This window comes from Mus pahari, chromosome 13, assembly GCF_900095145.1.
Source record: "Mus pahari chromosome 13, PAHARI_EIJ_v1.1, whole genome shotgun sequence".
NCBI classification, from domain to species: Eukaryota; Metazoa; Chordata; class Mammalia; order Rodentia; family Muridae; genus Mus; species Mus pahari.
Genome location: NC_034602.1, coordinates 45,963,377 through 45,983,607, shown reverse-complemented (window position 1 = coordinate 45,983,607; position 20,231 = coordinate 45,963,377). Strand labels below are relative to the sequence as shown.

The 20,231-nt window shown below is 37.8% G+C and overlaps 1 protein-coding gene across 2 annotated transcripts in view; it reads right to left on the bottom strand.

Moving 5' to 3' along the window:
* The window catches only part of Tbc1d19 (TBC1 domain family member 19), a 99,040-nt gene that overhangs the window by 37,875 nt on the left and 40,934 nt on the right, over positions 1–20,231 (bottom strand). For both annotated transcript variants that reach the window (XM_021210471.1, XM_029545222.1), the window contains 2 exons: positions 11,400–11,474; positions 7,906–7,968 (listed from right to left, as the gene is read on the bottom strand). In XM_021210471.1, coding sequence (XP_021066130.1) covers positions 7,906–7,968; positions 11,400–11,474 — 138 coding nt within the window. The remainder of the gene's footprint in view (positions 1–7,905; positions 7,969–11,399; positions 11,475–20,231) is intronic.

Here is a 20,231-nt window from a genome sequence, read left to right as displayed (position 1 = left end):
CAGGAAGCAGGAGCTGATGCAGAGGCCATGGAGGGATGTTCTTTACTGGCTTGTTTCCCCTGGCTTGCTCAGCCTGCTCTCTAATGGAACCAAGACTACCAGCCCAGATATGGCACAACCTGCAAGGGGACCTCTCTCCTTGATCACTAATTGAGAAAATGCCTTACAACTGGATCTCTTGGAGGCATTTCCCCAACTGAAGCTCCTTTCTCTGTGATAACCCCAGCCTGTGTCAAGTTGACACAAAACTAGCCAGTACTGTGACAGAAAGATTGTAACAGAAGAGCACAGTTTGCTGTGAGATTGTGTTTCCTAGAACTGTCTAAAGCTACACCCATGAAATCTTACCAACATGGTTTCCTAAACATGAGCTGAACAATGAAGAGACATAGAGACGTGCAAATGTGGAAGGGAGTAAACTCGGGAGGCCTCAATCCCTAGATATAGAACTACAGACAACCAAGGAATGCTGAGAGCTGGTGAAATATCTTCCCAGGGAAGAGCACACCAACTGCTTATCTAATACCAAATATTTATCTCTGGAAACATAAATATAAGTAACATTATATGGACTGAGTAGGTTGTATTTATGTACTTTGGAATATATAAATTTATTTGAAAGTTAAAGAATTATACAGAAACGGGCCATGAATTTGAAAGAAAGCAAGTTGTTAGGAGGGTACTGAGAGAAGAAAGGGAAAGGCATAAATGATCTAATTATAATATAAAAAATTACTTTAAAAAATTGATCTTATAGATGCCATTAAATTGACAATCCATAAGTGGTAAGATTATCCAGGATTATAGGACTGAATCCAATGCAATCATAAGGATCTTTATAAATGAGACACAAAAGAAAGGAGGTCAAAGTGAGATACTATCTGCTGGCTCTGAAAATGAGGGAACCAACTAGGGGCCAAGGAATGAAAGTGCATTCTGGAGGCAGGGTAAGAGAAATACATGGGCTCTCCTTCAGAGCCCCCAAAGTAACACAGACCTGAGAACCATGAATATAGCCAAGTAAAGCCATTCAGATTTCTGTGATTTAGAACCTCAAGAGGATTTATTGACTTTAAACCAGAGAATTATAATAATGCATCGCAGTCACAAGCTAATGCAGATAATAAACAAACCCAATACATAAATTTAAGGAAAGGCAAAAAGACCCAAATCTAACCCTGTAATGATTTACCGTTGCCTCAGAGAGGAAAATCCTGAGGAATTGTCCATATCTCTGCCCCTCAGTTTAGCAGGCTGAGGTAGCACAGAAACTTTAGAAGAAGCTCTGTGCTTAAATATATCCCCATAGAGGCCCTGCTGCCCGTGGCCTCGGAGAAAGCAGGACATCTGAGACTTCTCTAAGGAGAAGCCTGGGACTGTAAAGTGAGAATGGCAGAGGTAGTGTGTTAGACAGTATGTCCCAGGGTGCAACCCTGGGAGACGAACAGAGAGCTGCCAACTGCTACGCTAGACTGAGTTAATTCTGATTAACACCGTTAACTCTGATGTCCTTATCTGTCAATAGATGCCAGGCTCACTGGAGATCTGCTAGGCTAGACACTCAGAAGGGGCTGCTCACTCACAGACTAAGAAAAAATTAAATGTATTTGGTAAGATTACTCACAGCTGGGATCTCTACTATTAAGAAGCATAATAAGAACCAGGCACTGATGTAAACTGTGGGTTGATACTATAAAGTCAGACCAAGAATGTCTGCAAAAGGTTTACTTGGACAAAAAATATATGGCTGAGAGGTGAGGAGAACATAAGTTTCAGAAATTCATTATTATACACAAATGTCAGTTTTCAGCAAAAAATCATAAAGAATAAATACAAAGAAATTTGGAAGTATGGGCCATTCAAAGAAAAATGTCAAATGAAAAGATCTGATAGTAAATTTAATAGGTTTGGGTGTTAGGACAATGATCTCGAAGATGCTCACATAAAGAAATATGTGGAGAAAATAAACAATGACATTTGAACACAGTAGAAACTTCAATGGGGAGATACACTCAGAAAATCACCAATAACACAAAGAAAAAGTAACCCAGGAGGTAGGAAAGACTGTAACTGACATGAAAATTCACTAGGATGAAAGGCAGATTTGAACAGGCAGAATAGTCACCAGAGCTGAGGACAAAGCAAGGGAAGTAAGTGGGTTTGTGGAATAAGGAAAGAAAAAAACGGTATTAACATGAACAGACACAGGAACCTCTGGCCTCACACTGGCCCACTGGGTGTGATGTAGAGTACAAAGTTGGAAAGGAAGAAAGAAGGAAAGCTAATGCTTGTGAAGTGAGAGTTTAGACATTCCAGAAAAAAGCCAGTGGAGATGAGGGAACAGTGAGAAATCAGAAAAGCCAAGTGAGAATTTCAGCAGGAAAAGCACAGGAAGGTCATGAGCAAAGTACCCCAGAGGGCAAGAGAGGAAAGGAAACTCAAGAGGGCATGATCAACTGTACACAGAATCTCACTGCGGCTCTGCTTGAGACCCGCGTAAGATCAAGCTAGACAAACCCTGTACACACAGGGCAGGGGATCATGACATCTCTCCCCTAGCTGAGGAACTACCGCCAACTAATGACTGGTGGGGAGGGGAAGTCAGTTGTCCTCAGGGGTGTGACCCCCTCACAGGCTCTCTGTGCTACAGGAGATGGTCTGAAATCAGTGCACACACAGGCCGGCAGCCATATCTGGACTCAATGTTTTGTTGGTGGTACTTTTATTTTTGTTTTTGTTTTTCTAAAAAAAGAGCACAGGAAGTTGAGAGAGGAAAGTGGGGGGGGGGCTAAGAGAGGAATTGAAGGGATTGTGGGAATGTATATTTATATACATGTATTAAATTCTTCGGCCATAAGAAAGAATTAGATAGTTTAGAACATTTCCTCTCTGCAGTCACTACTGAACTATATGTATTCCTAAAATGTCAACTGTTTTGCATAGACATGAACATAAACCTCTATTATACTTGGCAAATTTTATCTGTAGATTTTTAATTTTCCCAATCTTCCCAGAGATATAAGCTTTAATAAATATCATCTTTTGCTAGCACCCAGCAATATCTATATCAGAACATTCAGAAGTTTGATTAAGTGGATATGTAAATGAAAGATACCTTAGAGGCTGGGGAGATGGCCCAACAGGAAAAGTGCTTACTATGCAATCATGAGGAGCAGAGTTCAGATCCTCAACACCCACAAAACATGCCAGGTGGGTGTGGTGACCTGCTTGTAATTCCAGCACCAGCACTCAGAAGGTGGAGCTAGGGAGTCCCTAGATGATGTTAGACCAGACATATGGCTGAGCTCTAATTAGAGATTCTTCCTCAGTAATTAAGCAGGGGAACAACGGAGGAAGACTTTTGACATCAATGATCGTCAGCTTCCACATGCAGGCACACACAGATGCATGTACACCCAATCATGTGTGAACACACATATGCAGGGAACCCTTACACACATGTGCACACAATCATGTGTGAACACACATATGCAGGGAAAAATACCTGATTACCTTGGGACCTTTCTTAAACCCCGTTCAGTGACAGAACATACTGAAATGCAGTGTATTTTCCAGCTCTCTACTCAGAACATGATACATAAGATGAAGATTTAGCATGAAACACAAAGTAAACCTCCAGTCTTTATTATATGCATTCTTGTCTATAAACTTTGTATGTACTTAGGTCATGTTAACTTATGTACTTTGTGATAGTATCATTTAGCAAAGGAACCTAAATGGTTCGGTTAAACCAACCAATTTATTTTTTTGAATAAGAGATGGTTTCTGATTGAACACATTTTAAAACTCTCAGATAACTAAAAACTCAGTATCACTAAACATTTGTAAGTATTTCATGAAAAATAAAAACTAAAATTAAAATGTTAAGTAGATTTCTTATTGAAAATCTCTCTCTACAGAATTTGTGCTGCATCCTAAGATACAGAGGCAAGTAACAGATTCCCAGGGGCAGGCTGCCTTAAAGATCACTGGAGATTCCCCCTCTGTATTTGATATCACTATGCCACACATGATCTAATTCTATAGTCTAGTCACAAAACTCAATAAACTCACATTATCTGGAAGGAATATGAGCCCTCACTATACCAGAATAGCCAAATTTACTCTATTATCATTAACAGTTTTCCTTGGAGTAGGTGTGTTGCTAGAAAACTGCCAACAGGAATAGAATCAAAGAAATGTTTTTCTTATCTTACTGTTTTCATTGACATACAAATGCATACGTATGAGTAACAAACCTATAAATTTTTCCCTGAGGGGAAAAATGCAATTTTAAATAGTATAATGTTGTTTTTGATTCATATGGTGTATATAAAAATTAGTTCATATAGGGATGTTTTTGCCAACAACTCAACAAGATGTAACCCATTTATGGCACTGAAGGTTCCACTTGGTGCCATAAGAAGTCTAGTTAGAGCATTCTCTCCCCTATTATTTGGTGACTACATTTCATATATGTATATATTTTAGAAAGCTTCTACACTGTAGGTTTTCCAAATGACCCTTAGTGTTAATTGCCCTTCCCTATATTCCTTCCTTTACCCTTCTCTCCCATCTCATTTCCTATCTAATCTCCAATTCTAGTTTTCACTTTGTCTATGACACTATATTTGATTTCTTATTCTTTAAGAGATCCCCTCAATAACATATTCTACTTCCCATTCTTTGAGAGATCTTCTCTTCCCCATGACTAGATACCTAACTTCTGTGGTTATCTGGATTGTAGCACACATATCACCGGCTTAAAAGCTAACATCTACATATGAGAGAAACAGTATTTATCTTTGGGGACCTGGGTTACCTCAATTTAGATTTTTTTCTAGATATACCTACATACCTAATTTAATTTTTTAAAACAGCTAAACACTATCCTGTTGTGTAAATGTACCACACTTTCATTATCTCTTCATCAGTTGGTGGATTCCAATTTTTGGCTATTATGAATAAAGCAGCAATAAACATGGATGGACCCTTGTACTATGATGAAGAGTCTTTTGGATATTTGCTTAAGGATCGTATAGCTAGATCTTGAGGTCGATCAAACTTAGCTTTCAGCATCAGCACACCAATTTCCATTAGTTTTTATAATGCAAGTCTTTTATGTGCTTAGTTAGTGTTAGCCCATGGTTTTGTTGCCGTTGTAATTTTAGGTTATTGTGAAAGGTACTGTTTCTCTGATTTCTTTTTGTCATTTGTTTAGATAGGCTACTGATTTTTTTTTTAATGTTGATTCTGTATCCTGTTACTTTGCTGAAAGTGTTTGTCAGCTGTACAAGATTCTAGGTGGGGTTTTGGGGGTCTTTTATGTATAAAATCACATCATCTGCAAATAGATTGTTTATAAAGTTTTAGATAATCAAACTAATTATAAAATAACTTTAAAATATCATCATGAAGGATACTTTTCATTAACTCTATATAGAAATTTTAATTAAGTAATTCCTCAAAAGAAAAGCCTATGTGCTGTAATTCTCCTTTCTTTATGCAATAGGATAAGGATCCACATTGAAGCTTGTTTAGAAAAAGAAAGAAAGAAAATAGTAATATAATACATAAGAGAGTAATATTTAGTCTTTAAGAAGGAGGACATCGTGCCACGTGAGACAGTACAGATGAACACGGTGGATGCTAAGCCTGTCACAGAAAGACAAGCTAGCAGGACTGCTCTGGTGGACTTCCAACAGTCAAATGCTCAACAGCACAGGTTAGAGTAGATTTTGCCAAGAGGAGGGCTCAGAAGGAGATGATATTCAGTGGGATAACATTTCAGTTATTCAAAAGTTATCAAAAATTCATTTTATAGGTTGTGGAACACATGTACTTGGTAGTAATTATTTAATAATCTTACTTATTTAATATTATTTATAAACCACTAACAGCAGCAACAGTAGTCATGAGATATGACTAGAAAAAATACTGAACTAAAATATTAAGCTGGGAAGTAGAGACTAAAGGCCACAATTTGAGTACTCCATGTCTAATGAGAATGCTTTCCATAAGCACCCTACCACCATCTCCAAATGTAATGCCCTGCCTCGTCTCCTACCCCGCAGGCCCATCAGAGGACTGAAGTTTACACAGTGTGGTAATCGTAGAATTCTTGAAGAATTCTTTTTTTTTTTTTTTTTGGTTTTTTGAGACAGGGTTTCTCTGTATAGTCCTGGCTGTCCTGGAACTCACTCTGTAGACCAGACTGGCCTCAAACTCAGAAATTCACCTGCCTTTGCCTCCCAAGTGTTGGGATTAAAGGTGTGTGCCACCACCGCCTGGCGTCTTGAAGAATTCTTATGTATAAGTGACTTATGTGTAGGGGTGAATATGCTCGATGGGTTATGTCTGGGATTAACTGTAGAAAGTGTAAGTTACCCTTGCTCACTGATTCTGTTCAGCAAGTGAGGTGCATTTGTTACCTCACAAGCTCTTGGTAGCCCCACCACAAGACTTTAAAGCTGACAATCTCTCTTCATTCACAAAACATGATAAATGTGTCAAATTTACATTCTCTGAAATTACACTCTGAAAAACAATAGTCCGAGACTATAAATCATGTCATTATTGACTCTTTTTGACACATGGTAATTTATATGTTCATAAGTTTGGTGTTATATCAGTTTTTTTAATGTGGTATGGTGCTCATGCATGTGGGGGCATGTATATTTGTTTGCATATGTGTACATGTACATATTTGTATAGAGATCAAGGGTAGTTTCAGAGTCTTCCTTGATTGCTCTTTACCTTATTCGTTGAGTAGGGTCTCTCACCTGAACCCAGAGGTAGAATGCAAGCTAGTCTAGTTAGCCAGTTTGCTCTAGGGATCCCCAGCCTGTGTCTTATGAAAACTGGGATTACTGTCCAACCACAAGCCCACCAAGAATTTACATAGGTTCTGGAGATATGAACTCTAATTCCCAAGCTTGCAGGTCAAGCACTTTCTGCAGAGCGCCATCTCCCGGGCACTGTTATAATCATTTTGTGTTCACAATTAAAACAGCATAGAAAGAATCAAAATGTTACTAAGCAGAGAAATTCTGATGTTTCAGGTTTTTGGACTCAGATTCTCTCTCTATTTGTATAGTATTAACTACTCTCTAGTTCCTTAGGACTCAGTCAGAGGAAGATCTGTTATATCAGAAACTATATCATAAGAGAAAGAAATTGAGAATTCTATGATGCCAGGAAACCCCAGTCAGCTAGTAATATTAAAATACAAAAAAAAAAAAAAAAAGACTTGACTTTTGGAGAAGAAAGCACTTATATATTGATCTATTTTCTGAGCTCACTGACTACTTTCTGATTTTTCAAATACACTGCGAGCTATCCAGTGAATTTTTTACTTTTATTTTACAACTCTAGAATTTATTTAATTTGCATCTCTTTATTGATTTTTGTACTTGATGACATAAGTTATTATGCCTTCCTTTACTTACTATTTAAGAAAGTTTTCTTCTAGATCCTTGACATATTTATTTTTAAAGAATGTTTATTCAATTTTATACATATATACAATACATCTTCATTCTATACATCTCAAATCCCCCTCTCTCACTTAGCCTGTACTTTGAAATATTTCTAATGGCTGCTTTCCACATTGATTTTAAAACAATTAATTTTTCATATTTCAATAGAAAGGATCATATAAATTATACTCTCTAAACATCTTGAAATTGCTTCTGTATTAAGTTGACATCAAATTTTAGAATTTGTGTCAACAAAAATGATAGGAAACTGGCCTGCTAGCACATCCTGGTTGCAGCATATGTAACCAAAAAAGGTAGTCAGAATCTCATCTGGGAATTCAGAGAATTTATTTAACTACAGAGTATCATTTAAGCATTAGAACTTAGAGAACCTAAAACAAAGATGCTGAATAATTTAAAAACTTACCTGATATAAATAATCTTCAAATACAAAATAGTAATCATCATTGCTTGCTGTCAGCTTCACATCCTATAATTAAAAGGTACAAAGCACTGAAAATTTCTCAAATGGATCTGCTTATAACTCTAAAGAATAAATATAATGTTTAGAAATAATATTGCAATGAATTCTAAATTTTATGTAATGTTATAGACATTTTCTAGTGGGATTCTATCCCCATTATGTATTTACTTGGCTAAAATATGTGTATTTGATTTCTAATTTCTTACGGTTTCATTAGTAACTGTGATTTATTTCAGTTAATCTCTTTTTAGATTGTTTGATATGTTAAAGCTGAGAGAGATCAGGGCATGGTGGCGCAGGCCTTTAATCCCAGCACTCGGGAGGCAGAGGCAGGCGGATTTCTGAGTTCAAGGCCAGCCTGGTCTACAAAGTGAGTTCCAGGACAGCCAGGGCTACACAGAGAAACCCTGTCTCGAAAAACCAAAAGTAAAAATAAAAATTAAAAAAAAAAAAAAAAAAGCTGAGAGAGAAAAACAAACAAGATTGCAACCCAGCAGCAAGCACAGACCCAGCAGCAAGCATCGCCCCTCCTTCCCTCCTTCCCTCCCTCTCTCTAGATTATTCTTCAATTTCACTGTTCACAGCTAATATACTTAGCCATTTCTTCAAAATATCAACTATCTCCTCTATGTTTGACATTGGTTACCTGAATCACCATCTGCTCCTGAGAGGCTAATAACTGTGATTTCCTGCCTTCGTCCTTCAGGACTGTTCCTGACATTCCCTGGGTAGAATATTGGTCCTTTCTTTAGACACTTCTATGTGCAGTTCCTGATCAGAGACTACTTAAAAAAATTCTACTCTCCCAATGAAGCTTTGGGCTCTCTTAGCGTCTGTGTACACTTTATATACACTTTACTTCATCATAGGACCTGACACGTAAAGTCTAACACATATATGATGAAAAATTAGAATGGTAAGATGAGCAGAAACTAATTGCAGTTCTCTGTGATACAATGCAATGCATGGCTACATCTCAAAAACCAAACACGCAAAAGCTCAAAGAATGAAGCAAGACATTCCCATTCTCCCTAGCCTGGCTCTCAACAGTTTTCATGGTAAGTTGAACACGCTGATTGTGGGAATTCAGTTACGCTATTTCTAGCTCTATAACCTTGGCTAGTAACTCCAAATGTAGGTCCCTATGCTTTGATAAGTGACCCTAACACTCTTCCACTTCATATGCTCTTGAGAAGTGCTAGAAATGCTAGCACCCAGTGAGAGGTGACTCTGTAGGGGACTTGGGCCCTGGCACCTTTCTGTCCTTTTCTTTGTACCCAGCCATGAGGAAAGTGGCTTTGCTCTCTACCTTGACTCCTGCCAAATGGAAAAGCAGTAAGGTTCCATAGCCATGACCTGAGACTTCTGAACTATACAGAGGAGCAAAGCACTCCATCTTAGATGTCAGCATCTCATATACTATGTCACTGTAACAACAGAAAGCTGGGCCTCCACCTCTGTAACTAGGGAGATTACTACCTGCTTCCAAAGCTACAGTAAATGCTTCTGACAGCATCAGATGCCGAGACAATACTCAGAAAACCCTGATCAAAAGCCCCTTTAGGTATATACTTAAAAAGAGGTACTGACCCTGAAGAAAAACCTCTGCACCCAAAGTATGGTGATACTTGAATCCATCATTTAATCAACTTTACAAGTACTGATTAGTTGATCAGGATTAAGTACAATAAAATCAAAACACAAACTAAGAAAATGAGGACAATTTTTGCCTTTAAGAAGTCTACCATATCGGCTGGAGAGGTGATTCAGTGGTTAAAGAGCATTGGCTGCTCTTCCAGAGATCCTGAATTCAACTCTCAGTACTGACTGTAGACCCACGGGATCCATTGCTGCCCCCTTCTGGTGTGCAGATGTACATGCAGACAAAACATAATACATACATACATACATACATACATACATACATAATTCTTTAAAAAAGAATAGATCTACCACATCAATGACAAGAACATATATATAGTAAAAATATGGGAAGAATCACAATGACAGACTGTAACTATGCATGACTGTAGAGCTGAAACAGTCTAGAACATTCAACTCAGCAGCTGAATCAAACAACAATCAAGGGATTAAGAGCTCTCAAGTCATGAATAGCTCTGGAGAAAACTTGAAACTGCAGCACACAGGGAAAGAAAGGTTCATCCATTTGGCTTAGAGGTTCCATGGTGAAGGTAAAGGTAGTGCATGCTCAGCAAAGGTGATGCTCTGAGCCAAAACTGGTTCTTGGAAGTAAAAGTTAATAAATTATGTATTATAGAGGCACATGGAGCACCAAAGCTAATCGTCATCCAATATAATCTTGCTCATTGCCATTTACCATTGTTAGAGATTAATTAAGCTTTTTCCTTAGGAGTGTGATAATGAAGAATGACAAGCATTGGCATAACGGGCAGACCAGAGTAAACCACAGAACTAGAGGGTACAGACACAAGGCTAATTGTTGGGAAGTAAGGAGAACCTGATACAACATAAGATTCTAAGAGTTCAGTTCAGGGATGGGAGTTAATACTGTCTCTCACACCTTCCTTGAGCTACAATCATTCCAGGGTCAAGGGAACATTTTTTATCTACAGTCTAGCTTTTGGCACCAACTACTCAATGTATCCCTACCATAAAAGTTGAGATATACTTGGCCACATATTTAGAAGTGAAAGAAAACAAAAGTTTGTTAATGTGTCTGGAGAGATGGCTCAGTGGTCCAGTATAGTCCTGCTCTTGCAGAAGACCCAGGTTTTCTCACTTCAGACAGCTCACAACTACCGGTAACTCTAGCTTCAGAGGTGCATGCACTCATGTGCACACATACTTCCACATGAAGATACACATACATAATTTAAAATATTTAAAAGTTTTATTACAGAGAAATATTCAACTAAGACATAAGGGATTAGGAGACAAAGAAGACTAAAATTCTATACTCATATTTTAATTTTGGTTCATTTTCCATTTTCTTCATGTGAAAGACTTGAATTTAAGATGGCCACTGTTTTTTATTGTCATGAAACCATGGAGGCACTGGGGAAGGAACACAAGAATAACTCCCAAGGAAAGAAGACAACAATACGCTGTGTGCAGACCCCAGGCTTGGGGAGCCAGCCTTGGCTACAAGTATCATGATCATTCTGGTATTTCCTCCTTCCTCCTCCCCACCCCCCCTTTTTTGAGACAGGGCCTCCTCACACATCCCAGGCTGGTTTCAAACTCATTGTGGAGCCACACATGACCTTGACTCCTGACTCCCCTTCCTCTGCCTTCAGGGTCCAGGCATCCCAGATATGCACTACCATACATAGCCACTCAAATTACTTTTCAAGCTTCATATGTACTTTTGCCCACAGTTCAAGCCCTGCAGAGAGAAGACTCTCCATTTTAACGGTTATTAACGAGATGGGAAAACCATGGATACTTTTACTTACTTTATAAATTAGACTGTCCACCAAAAGGTCATGCTGTATCACATTGGTCTTAAGCTGCTCATAATACAGGATATCCTAAATTTAAAAGTAAAATGTACAAAGATTTAATGTTTATAAGGTCAGCCACAAACCTTAATAAACAATAGACAGTAATAAAATTATAGCTATTAAGAGGTAGAGAGACTCTGTTTTATTAATAATTTATGTATCTGTTACTATATTATAGCTAAATAATAGTAGATGCTCAATAATATGCCTATTTTCATCACTGGTACCTAGTGGGTATTCACTCAATTTTGCTCAACATAATATATAACAAGGAACATAATATGAACTAGGTGCATCTTATGATTTCTTGAATAATGTGAAGTAGGTCAGAGAGGAAGAACTATCTTCACTCACATTTGAAAAGGTTAGGCCCAAGGAGAAAACTAAGTTGCTGCCCAAAGCCACAGACCAGTCATGGTTGTAGCTCCAGCTTGACACTCCCGTAGCTGGGCAAGACTACCGATGGCTTCCCCCTTGGCAGTGAGAGCTGGTCTTCGGGAGGAGGCTTTCAGACCAGGCCAGCTAGACTCCTCTAAGTCTTGAATATCACAGTTCTAAAATTATGTCACTATAAAATGGAGACTCAGGCTGTTTCTCAGCAGTTTGTCCCCATGCATAACGCTGCAATAAATCCCCACCCATACTATGCTATCTGTCTGCAGGATAACTGCGCAAAGCAGAGCTGTAGAGCAAAAATTGTACACACCTTACGTCAGGGTGCAGACTGTCTGACTACTCTTCGAGAACAGAACCAGTGCAAGTTTCCCCAGCAGGATAGGGTGCTGTTTTATCTGCGCCTTTACCCTGTGAACTCTGTCACAGGTGAGAAACAACAGCTCACCGCTGTGTTTGCTTGGCCTGGTGTTTCCTGGCCACTTGAATTTCCACAGCAGATGCCTCCTTCACAGTATGATCAGCCTGTGCATTAGGGGTTCTTTCTCTGTATAACCTGTCAGACTCTTCACGAAGGAAACTTACCCTCTCGTCATTGTGTTGCAAACACTTCCCTTTAAAATAACATGTTGCTTGAATTTTACGGTAAATGCTAACAACTCTTTAAATGTTCCTTATGGCTGTGGCTTTTCTCGCATTAGGAGAGGTTTCCATACCATATGTTTATACAGTTTTGGAAAAACTGCTTATTTTTCATTGAAATATCTGTAAGGCTCCTGGAACTTATTATCGTTTACTATTGTATCAAAGGGTCTTACTATTTTCGGTGAGGGTAAGAGAGAATTATCAGCATCAGCCTTCTCCACTGAAGTAAAATTATAGCATAAGAGCTATTTATTAATTCAGCACCCTGTTTTATTTAATAATGGTTTGGTTATTCTTAGACACTTAACGCCTGTAAAAACCCAAAGATAACTACACCTAGTTAAAGAGCTTGCCCTAAATATTTGGTTCAGAAAAGGTGATGTTTTATGGTGTTACAGCATCCCATCCAAGAACATAATAGAGATCTTAGTAGTGTAAGACAAATTCACAACCTTCTGTAGGCTTCAGAAAAATGATACCACCACCTTTGTAGGGTTGATCTGAGGAGAAACAGATACATACAATAAGTGAGGCCTAGCAGACTTCCTGGGGGTTGGGTGATGTTTTCTTTGTCTTTTGTGTTCATTTTCCTCATATGAGCTCTGTGGCTTCCCTGCTTTCTTGACACTGAATTTTTCATGTTTCTGCTTACTAGGTGTTTTTCACTTCTGTATTTCAAGTTCTTACTGATAATATGAATAAAAGCTGATTTTAAAATATTTTATATCTTACTAAAATACTTTAATGATAGTAATGCTTTCATCTTCTAGGTATATAATATAATCATAATCATTTCTAGGGAGCATGACTGTGTGTCTTCTTTCTCTAATCCTAAACCAGGTCATTTCCCTATCTTACAACATTGGCTGGAGCCTTAAAAATGACGCTGCATAGCAGTGGTAATACTGCAGCCTCGTCTTGCTCCTAATGAGAGAGGGTTAGACGTGCTGTGCAGCTCTTACTCAGATCACTCATAGGACGTATCCATCATCAGTACGTTGATGGCGAGATTTGACTTGGAACGGCCTTTGGATTTTATCAAGGCCATACGGCACTTACTGTTACTTTTTTCTCCATTAATATGCTAGCATATGTGATTTGAAGGCCCAGTAGCTATACCACCCATTATTCAGTGCCTTGCCCATGTGAAATCAGCTGCTCCAAGCCGGACAGAACAGCTGTCTTTTCCTCCCTCGGTGGTCATCTGTGGTATATGTGCAGCCAAAGAAGATGGCCACTCCTGTCAGAGGCGGACAGCTCTGCAGTGTAGAAGTACTATTGGTAAGGTGCATTAAACTATGTTGCCCTAAGACCTTTATATCTCTTCTACAAAGCACAGAGAAACATGGCCTGATGACATCTGAAAGAATACTGCTTTAGAAAAGGTTGAGTGAGTCTACACTATTAATATTTATATTTATTTCAATTTGTTAAAAATGTTTGTTCATATATATGCTGACATTAAAAACTGAAATTAAACCAATCACAGACATTATTTCTATAGGTAATATACATTAAAATTTTTCATCTGCATTACTAATGAATTATAAATGTTCACAGAAAATTTTACTTTGCTATGCCCAACAATAAATTATTTGCAATTGTACCTGTAATGCTTTTTATTATCAATTAATCAATGCTTTCCCTAGTCTGCTAGAAAGTTAATAAGTATCTTAATAAGAGAAATCATTAAAATACTAATTTTATTACCAGATATTTCCATAAAGAAATATGTATTCAATTGCATTGAATAAAACTTTAAACATAAAGACAAATTTTACTGGGTCCAATTATTCAAAACAGTCAACAATCCTATAAATATAATTATATAGCAATCTCAGGGACTAATTGAACTAGCTAAACTTCAGACAAGTAATAAAATATTATCAAAACAACAAATAAAAGTGCTGGATGACTGAGAATAAGGCCATGATTGTTCAGAAATTCATCTGTCTATAACAACTTCAAAACTGCAGGCTAGATGTCAAAACTATGTCATAAAACAAGTTTATATTCTTTTCAATATGTAGTTAAAATATATTGGCTTTTTCTAATAATCATATGAAGAGGTTTCTGTAGCCTTTATAAGATAGCAATAGCACCTTCACATTAATTTTAGTACTAATTAACATACAAAATAAATTGTAATAATTTATTGATACTGGCATATGCCAAAGTTTCTGTGTATACAGGAAACAATTATGCAATTAAACATTTTTTAAATTTTTCCTTTATTTTTATATGCTATACCATTCAGCTAAACAGATGTTTAGCTTTTAATATATTTTAGTTAAAATGTTTTAGATATTTAATATTCTATCTCTTAGAGTTAAAGATATGGCAAGAATCTAGACAAGTTATCTTTATAAAACTGGGCTAAACTAAGACAATGGAATTTTTTTTAAAAATCGTATGCATAGGTGCTTTGCCTGCATTTATGTGGTATAAGAGGTGGTTTTGGGTCCCCTGGGACTGGAGTTTCAAATGGTTTTGTGAACTACTGTGTGGACTCAAGGAATCAAACTTTAGTCCTCTGGGAGAGCAGCCAGTGTTCTTAAGTGCTGAGCTATCTTTGCAGCCCTAAGACTGTTTTATAAATCAAGAGATCTAGGCCCAAATTCAGACACAGTTCTTAGAAGGTGACCCAAGCTACCCCTTCCTAGGGTCACTACTGTGCAATGCGTTTTACTGTAGTGCAGACAGTCATATACTTTATTGCACCTTCATTTATTCAAAACAAAATATTCATGAATTAAAGGTAAATGCTGTTTTCCACACTGCTGTAGTTACTCAAGATTTAAAAGCATCTACTAAACCATTTTTAAGGCCATCTGAACCCTCAGAGCAGTAGGCGAGGGAGAGGTAGCTATTCATGTCCCCGAAGGAGCCCTTCTCTACCATGAAAATAGAAAAGAAAAGGAAAAAAAAAAAACTAAGAAAAAGGTAAATCAAGACCAGGATTCTTGCAAGGACAAAGCGGGAAGCAGCATCCTGTACCGCAGTGACAAGAAGAGAAAGGCTGCCCTTGCTCTGCGGCAGCTGCAGGGCGTTTGCTGGTGTCAGTGGGGATGTAGACACTAGAGTGTAGCAGACTGAGTAATTTATTAAATAAAGTAATTCATCTCATTAGCTAATGCAAATCATTAATGAAATTAATTATAGCACAGACTTTTGTTTAAGATGCAGCTTTGAAAGGAAAGAGGACCAGGGAGACAGCTGGAGAAAACACAGACACTACAATCTACTTTGATTCCTAAAAGAGAGGAGGTGGCTGACTCCTGCCGGCTCCAGTCTGCAGTGGCTGTCTGAGGGACGGCTGCATGGAGACACAGTTTGTTTCTGCAGTAGTATTTGTTCATCTCACTGGCTTGGACACTATTCTCTAAGAAAGAATGTGATGACCATAAAGATAGCCACATTAATTCTTCATGAATATGTGTATCTTTAGACTTCTCAAAAGTTAGATACGTTGTGGGTTGGAGTGATAGCTCAGCACTTAGGCGCGCTGGCTCCTCTTCTAAAGGACTCTGTTCAGTCACCTGGCTGTGAACTCCCAGACCAGGGAATCCAATGCTTTCATCTGGCCTCCTAGGGCACTGCATGCAAGTGGTACACAGATTCACATACCAGTCACACACAAAATTTTTTAAAAATAATATCTTTTAACTAAATAAGGATTTCTTAATTCAACACATATTTCCTGGTCATCTTGTATGTACCAGGTATGATTCTTTTCTTTTGCCATAGCAGTCAGAACAGAAAAATACTAAGTATTTGTTGGTTAACTATCTAGTGAGAAAGTTCTAATGTCTGTGTAGGTGCCAGGAATGCTTTCTAGAGAAAGGGAAATAACAGACTTGGAGTACCACAGCCTGGAGTAGGGGAAAATACTGTTTGTTTGTTTGGTGTATGAGACATATGCAGAAATCAAAGAAAAATAAGGTATGTTAAGGGATCATGAAGAAAAGATCTAAAATGTTTTATGCAAAAGGGCAAAAATAGCTGGGTGAGGCCTTTGCCATTAACCTCAGCTCTTAGGAGGCAGAGGCAGGCAGATCTCTGAGTTTGAGGCCAGCCTGGTTTACAGAGTGAGTTCTAGGACAATCAGAGTTACACAGAGAAACCCTTCTGGAAAAAAATAAAAACGAAAAACAAAAACAAAGAGAGAAAAGGCAGAGATAGCATAGAGAATGCTAGAGAGAGGATGTTTGGAAGGATATGTAGGAAACGAGGCAGCATGTAGTACACTGGATGTTTCAATCCAGGTACAAGACAGTATTTTGAAATGGATTGGTAGAAATTTTGGTTTACAGAGAGAACTGCATAAATTTCAACCATATTGAGGAACTGAGTAAACAGGAAATGATTGGTGACTGTAATATGAGATTCAGGTGAAAAGAAAAGAACAGCATGGCCTTTCAGCTGGGGTTCTTTGATGGATGGCTGTACTAAATAAACAAGGGCCTAAGGAAGCGCTGAGACATCTTGAACCAAGGTGCTCTAAGGATGCTCATGTGCATCATCAGTCCCCTGGGCAACCCCATCTGAAGCGGAGGAAAGAGATCCAACAAGACTGTCCACGTGAGGGAACTGTGATGGAGCTGAGCAGACTTACTAAATGCATAACTATATAAATGAGAGGAAACAGACCAGCCAAACCCTAAAGCCCAGAGGACTATAACTGGATATGTAGCTTAACCGACAGAAAATTAATTCAGCAAAAAGTATTTTCCTCTTTCCTTCCCCTACTCCACCCTCAATGAATTACCTGCAATAGTTATTTAGAAACCGTTCCAGTGGTTTTCTGAAAAATTCTAGTTTCTAGTTAAAAATATTAGATTTGGCATTTAAATTTAAAAATAAAAATGCCTCCCTTCCGGTCTGGGCCCATGCCCTGAGCAGACCATGGGTGCAAACTTCGCAGCCAGTCCCACAACATCCATAGGAAGCTCCACTCCCAGGCACTCTAACACACCCAGGATTATAGGATCAGAGGTGAGGAGGACACAACATCTGCCCCAACACCGGAAGTAACTGGGACCTGCAGAACCCAGGCACTCAGGAACTCTGCCAGACCAGTTGCATGGGTTGCTTCCGGTCTCAATCAGTACCCTGAGCAGACCTTGGGCACAAACTCCACAGCCAGTCCCACAAGACCAGAAGACGCTCCACTCCCAGGTGCTCTAACAGGATAATAGGTATAGAAGAGAGTGAAGATTCCCATCTTAAAGGGCCAGTAAATATCTTCGACAAAATTAAAGAAGAAAACATCCCTAACCTAGAAGAAAGAGATGCCAATGAACATACAAGAAGCCTACAGAACTCCAAATAGACTGGACCAGAAAAGAAAGTCCTCCCGTTACATAATAATCAAAACACCAAATGTACTAGACAAAGAAAGAATATTAAAAGCAATAAGNGAAAAAGGTCAAGTAACACATAAAGGCAGACCTATCAGAATTACACCAGACTTCTCACTAGAGACTATGAAAGCTAGATCTTGGGCAGATCTTATACAGACCCTAAGAGAACACAAATGCCAGCCCAGGCTACTATACCCAGCAAAACTCTCAATTACCATAGATGGAGAAAACAAGATATTCCATGCCAAAACCAAATTTACACAATATCTTTCCACAAATCCAGCCCTTCAAAGGATAATAGATGGAAAACTCCAACACAAGGAGGGAAACTATGCTCTGGAAAAAGCAAGAAAGTAATCTTTCAACAAACCTAAAAGAAAATAGCCACATGAACAAAATTCAAACTCTAACAACAAAAATAACAGGAAGCAACAATGACTTTTTCTTAATATCTCTTAACATCAATGAACTCAATTCCCCAATAAAAAGACATAGACTAACAGACTGGATACATAAACAGGACCCAGCATTTTGCTGCATACAGGAAACACACTTCAGTGACAAAGTCAGACACTACCTCAGAGTAAAAGGTGGGAAAACAATTTTCCAAGCAAATGGTCCCAAGAAACAAGCTGGAGTAGCCATTCTAATATCGAATAAAATCAACTTTCAACCAAAAGTTATCAAAAAGATAAGGAAGGACACTTCATACTCATCAAAGGAAAAATCTACCAAGATGAACTATCAATTCTGAACATCTATGCTCCAAATGCAAGGGTACCCACATTCATAAAAGAAACTTTATTAAAGCTCAAAGCACACATTGAACTACACACAATCATAGTAGGAGACTTCAACACTCTACTCCTAGCAATGGACAGATCATGGAGATAGAAACTAAACAGAGACACAGTGAAACTAACAAAAGTTATGAACTAAATGGATCTAACAGGTATTTATAAAACATTTCATCCTAAAGCAAAAGAATATACCTTCTTCTCAACACCTCATGGTACCTACTTCAAAACTGACCGTGTAGTTAGTCACAAAACAGGCCTCAACAGATATAAGAAGACTGAAATAACCCCATGCATCCTATCAGATCACGATGGACTAAGGCTGGTCTTAAATACCAACAAAAACAACAGAAAGCACATATACATATGGAAGGTGATCAACGCTCTACTCAATGATAACTTGGTCAAGGAAGAAATAGAGAAAGAAATTAAAGGCTTTTTAGAATTTAATGAAAATGAAGACACATCATACCCAAACTTATGGGACAAAATGAAAGCAGTGGTAAGATGAAAACTCATAGCTCTAAGTGCCTCCAAAAAGAAACTGGAGAGAGCACACACTAGCAGCTTGACAGCACACCTGAAAGCTCTAGAACAAAAAGAAGCAAATACACGCAAGAGCAGTAGAAGGCAGAAAATAATCAAACCTAGGGCTTAAATCAACCAAACAGAAACAAGAAGAACTATACAAAGAATCAACAAAACCAGGAGCTGGTTCTTTGAGAAAATCAACAAGATAGATAAACCCTTAGCCAGACTAACCAGAGGGCACAGAGACANTATCCAAATTAACAAAATCAGAAATGAAAAGGGAGACATAACAACGAAATATATCTTAATTATTCTGTCTGTTGAATATTAACAGTTAAAAATATTAAAATCATGTTCTACAAACATCATGGAAATATTATTGATAATTTTTCTGACTGTGCTTGAAATTAGCATTTTCTTTTTTTTGTTGTTTGTTTTTTTTTAATTTTTTGTTTTGTTTTGTTTTTGTTTTTTTCAAGACAGGGTTTCTCTGTGTAGTCCTGGCTCTCCTGGAACTCACTTTGTAGACCAGGCTGGCCTCGAACTCAGAAATTCGCCTGTCTCTGCCTCCCAAGTGCTGGGATTAAAGGTGTGTGCCACCACGCCAGGCCCAGCATTTTCTTAATGCTTAACTTCAAAGATTTATGCTATTTTTGAAATTTTTAAAATATACTTACTGATAAAATAATTTCTCTCCTAGAAACACTGATAATCATCTTTAAGTAAATTGACTCTTTCTAAGTAAAATGTACATAGATATATAATGTGTTTTAAATACTCTCTTACTATGTCAGGTAGTATCATACAAGGGCTTTTGAATATATTTCTTAATGATTCATTTTTAATATTTTATGCTCTTTAACTATGCTTAATTCCCAAAGAATATTTTAGATGTTTTGAAACAATTTAGTATTCAACACTAGATATAGGATCATCAGTTACGGGTAATATTAAATATTCATTAATAATATTCTTAGGGTATGAAAGGATATGATGATGAAAGTTGAACAAATTATTTACATATTATTTGATTCTCAAAATACTCAATATTATTA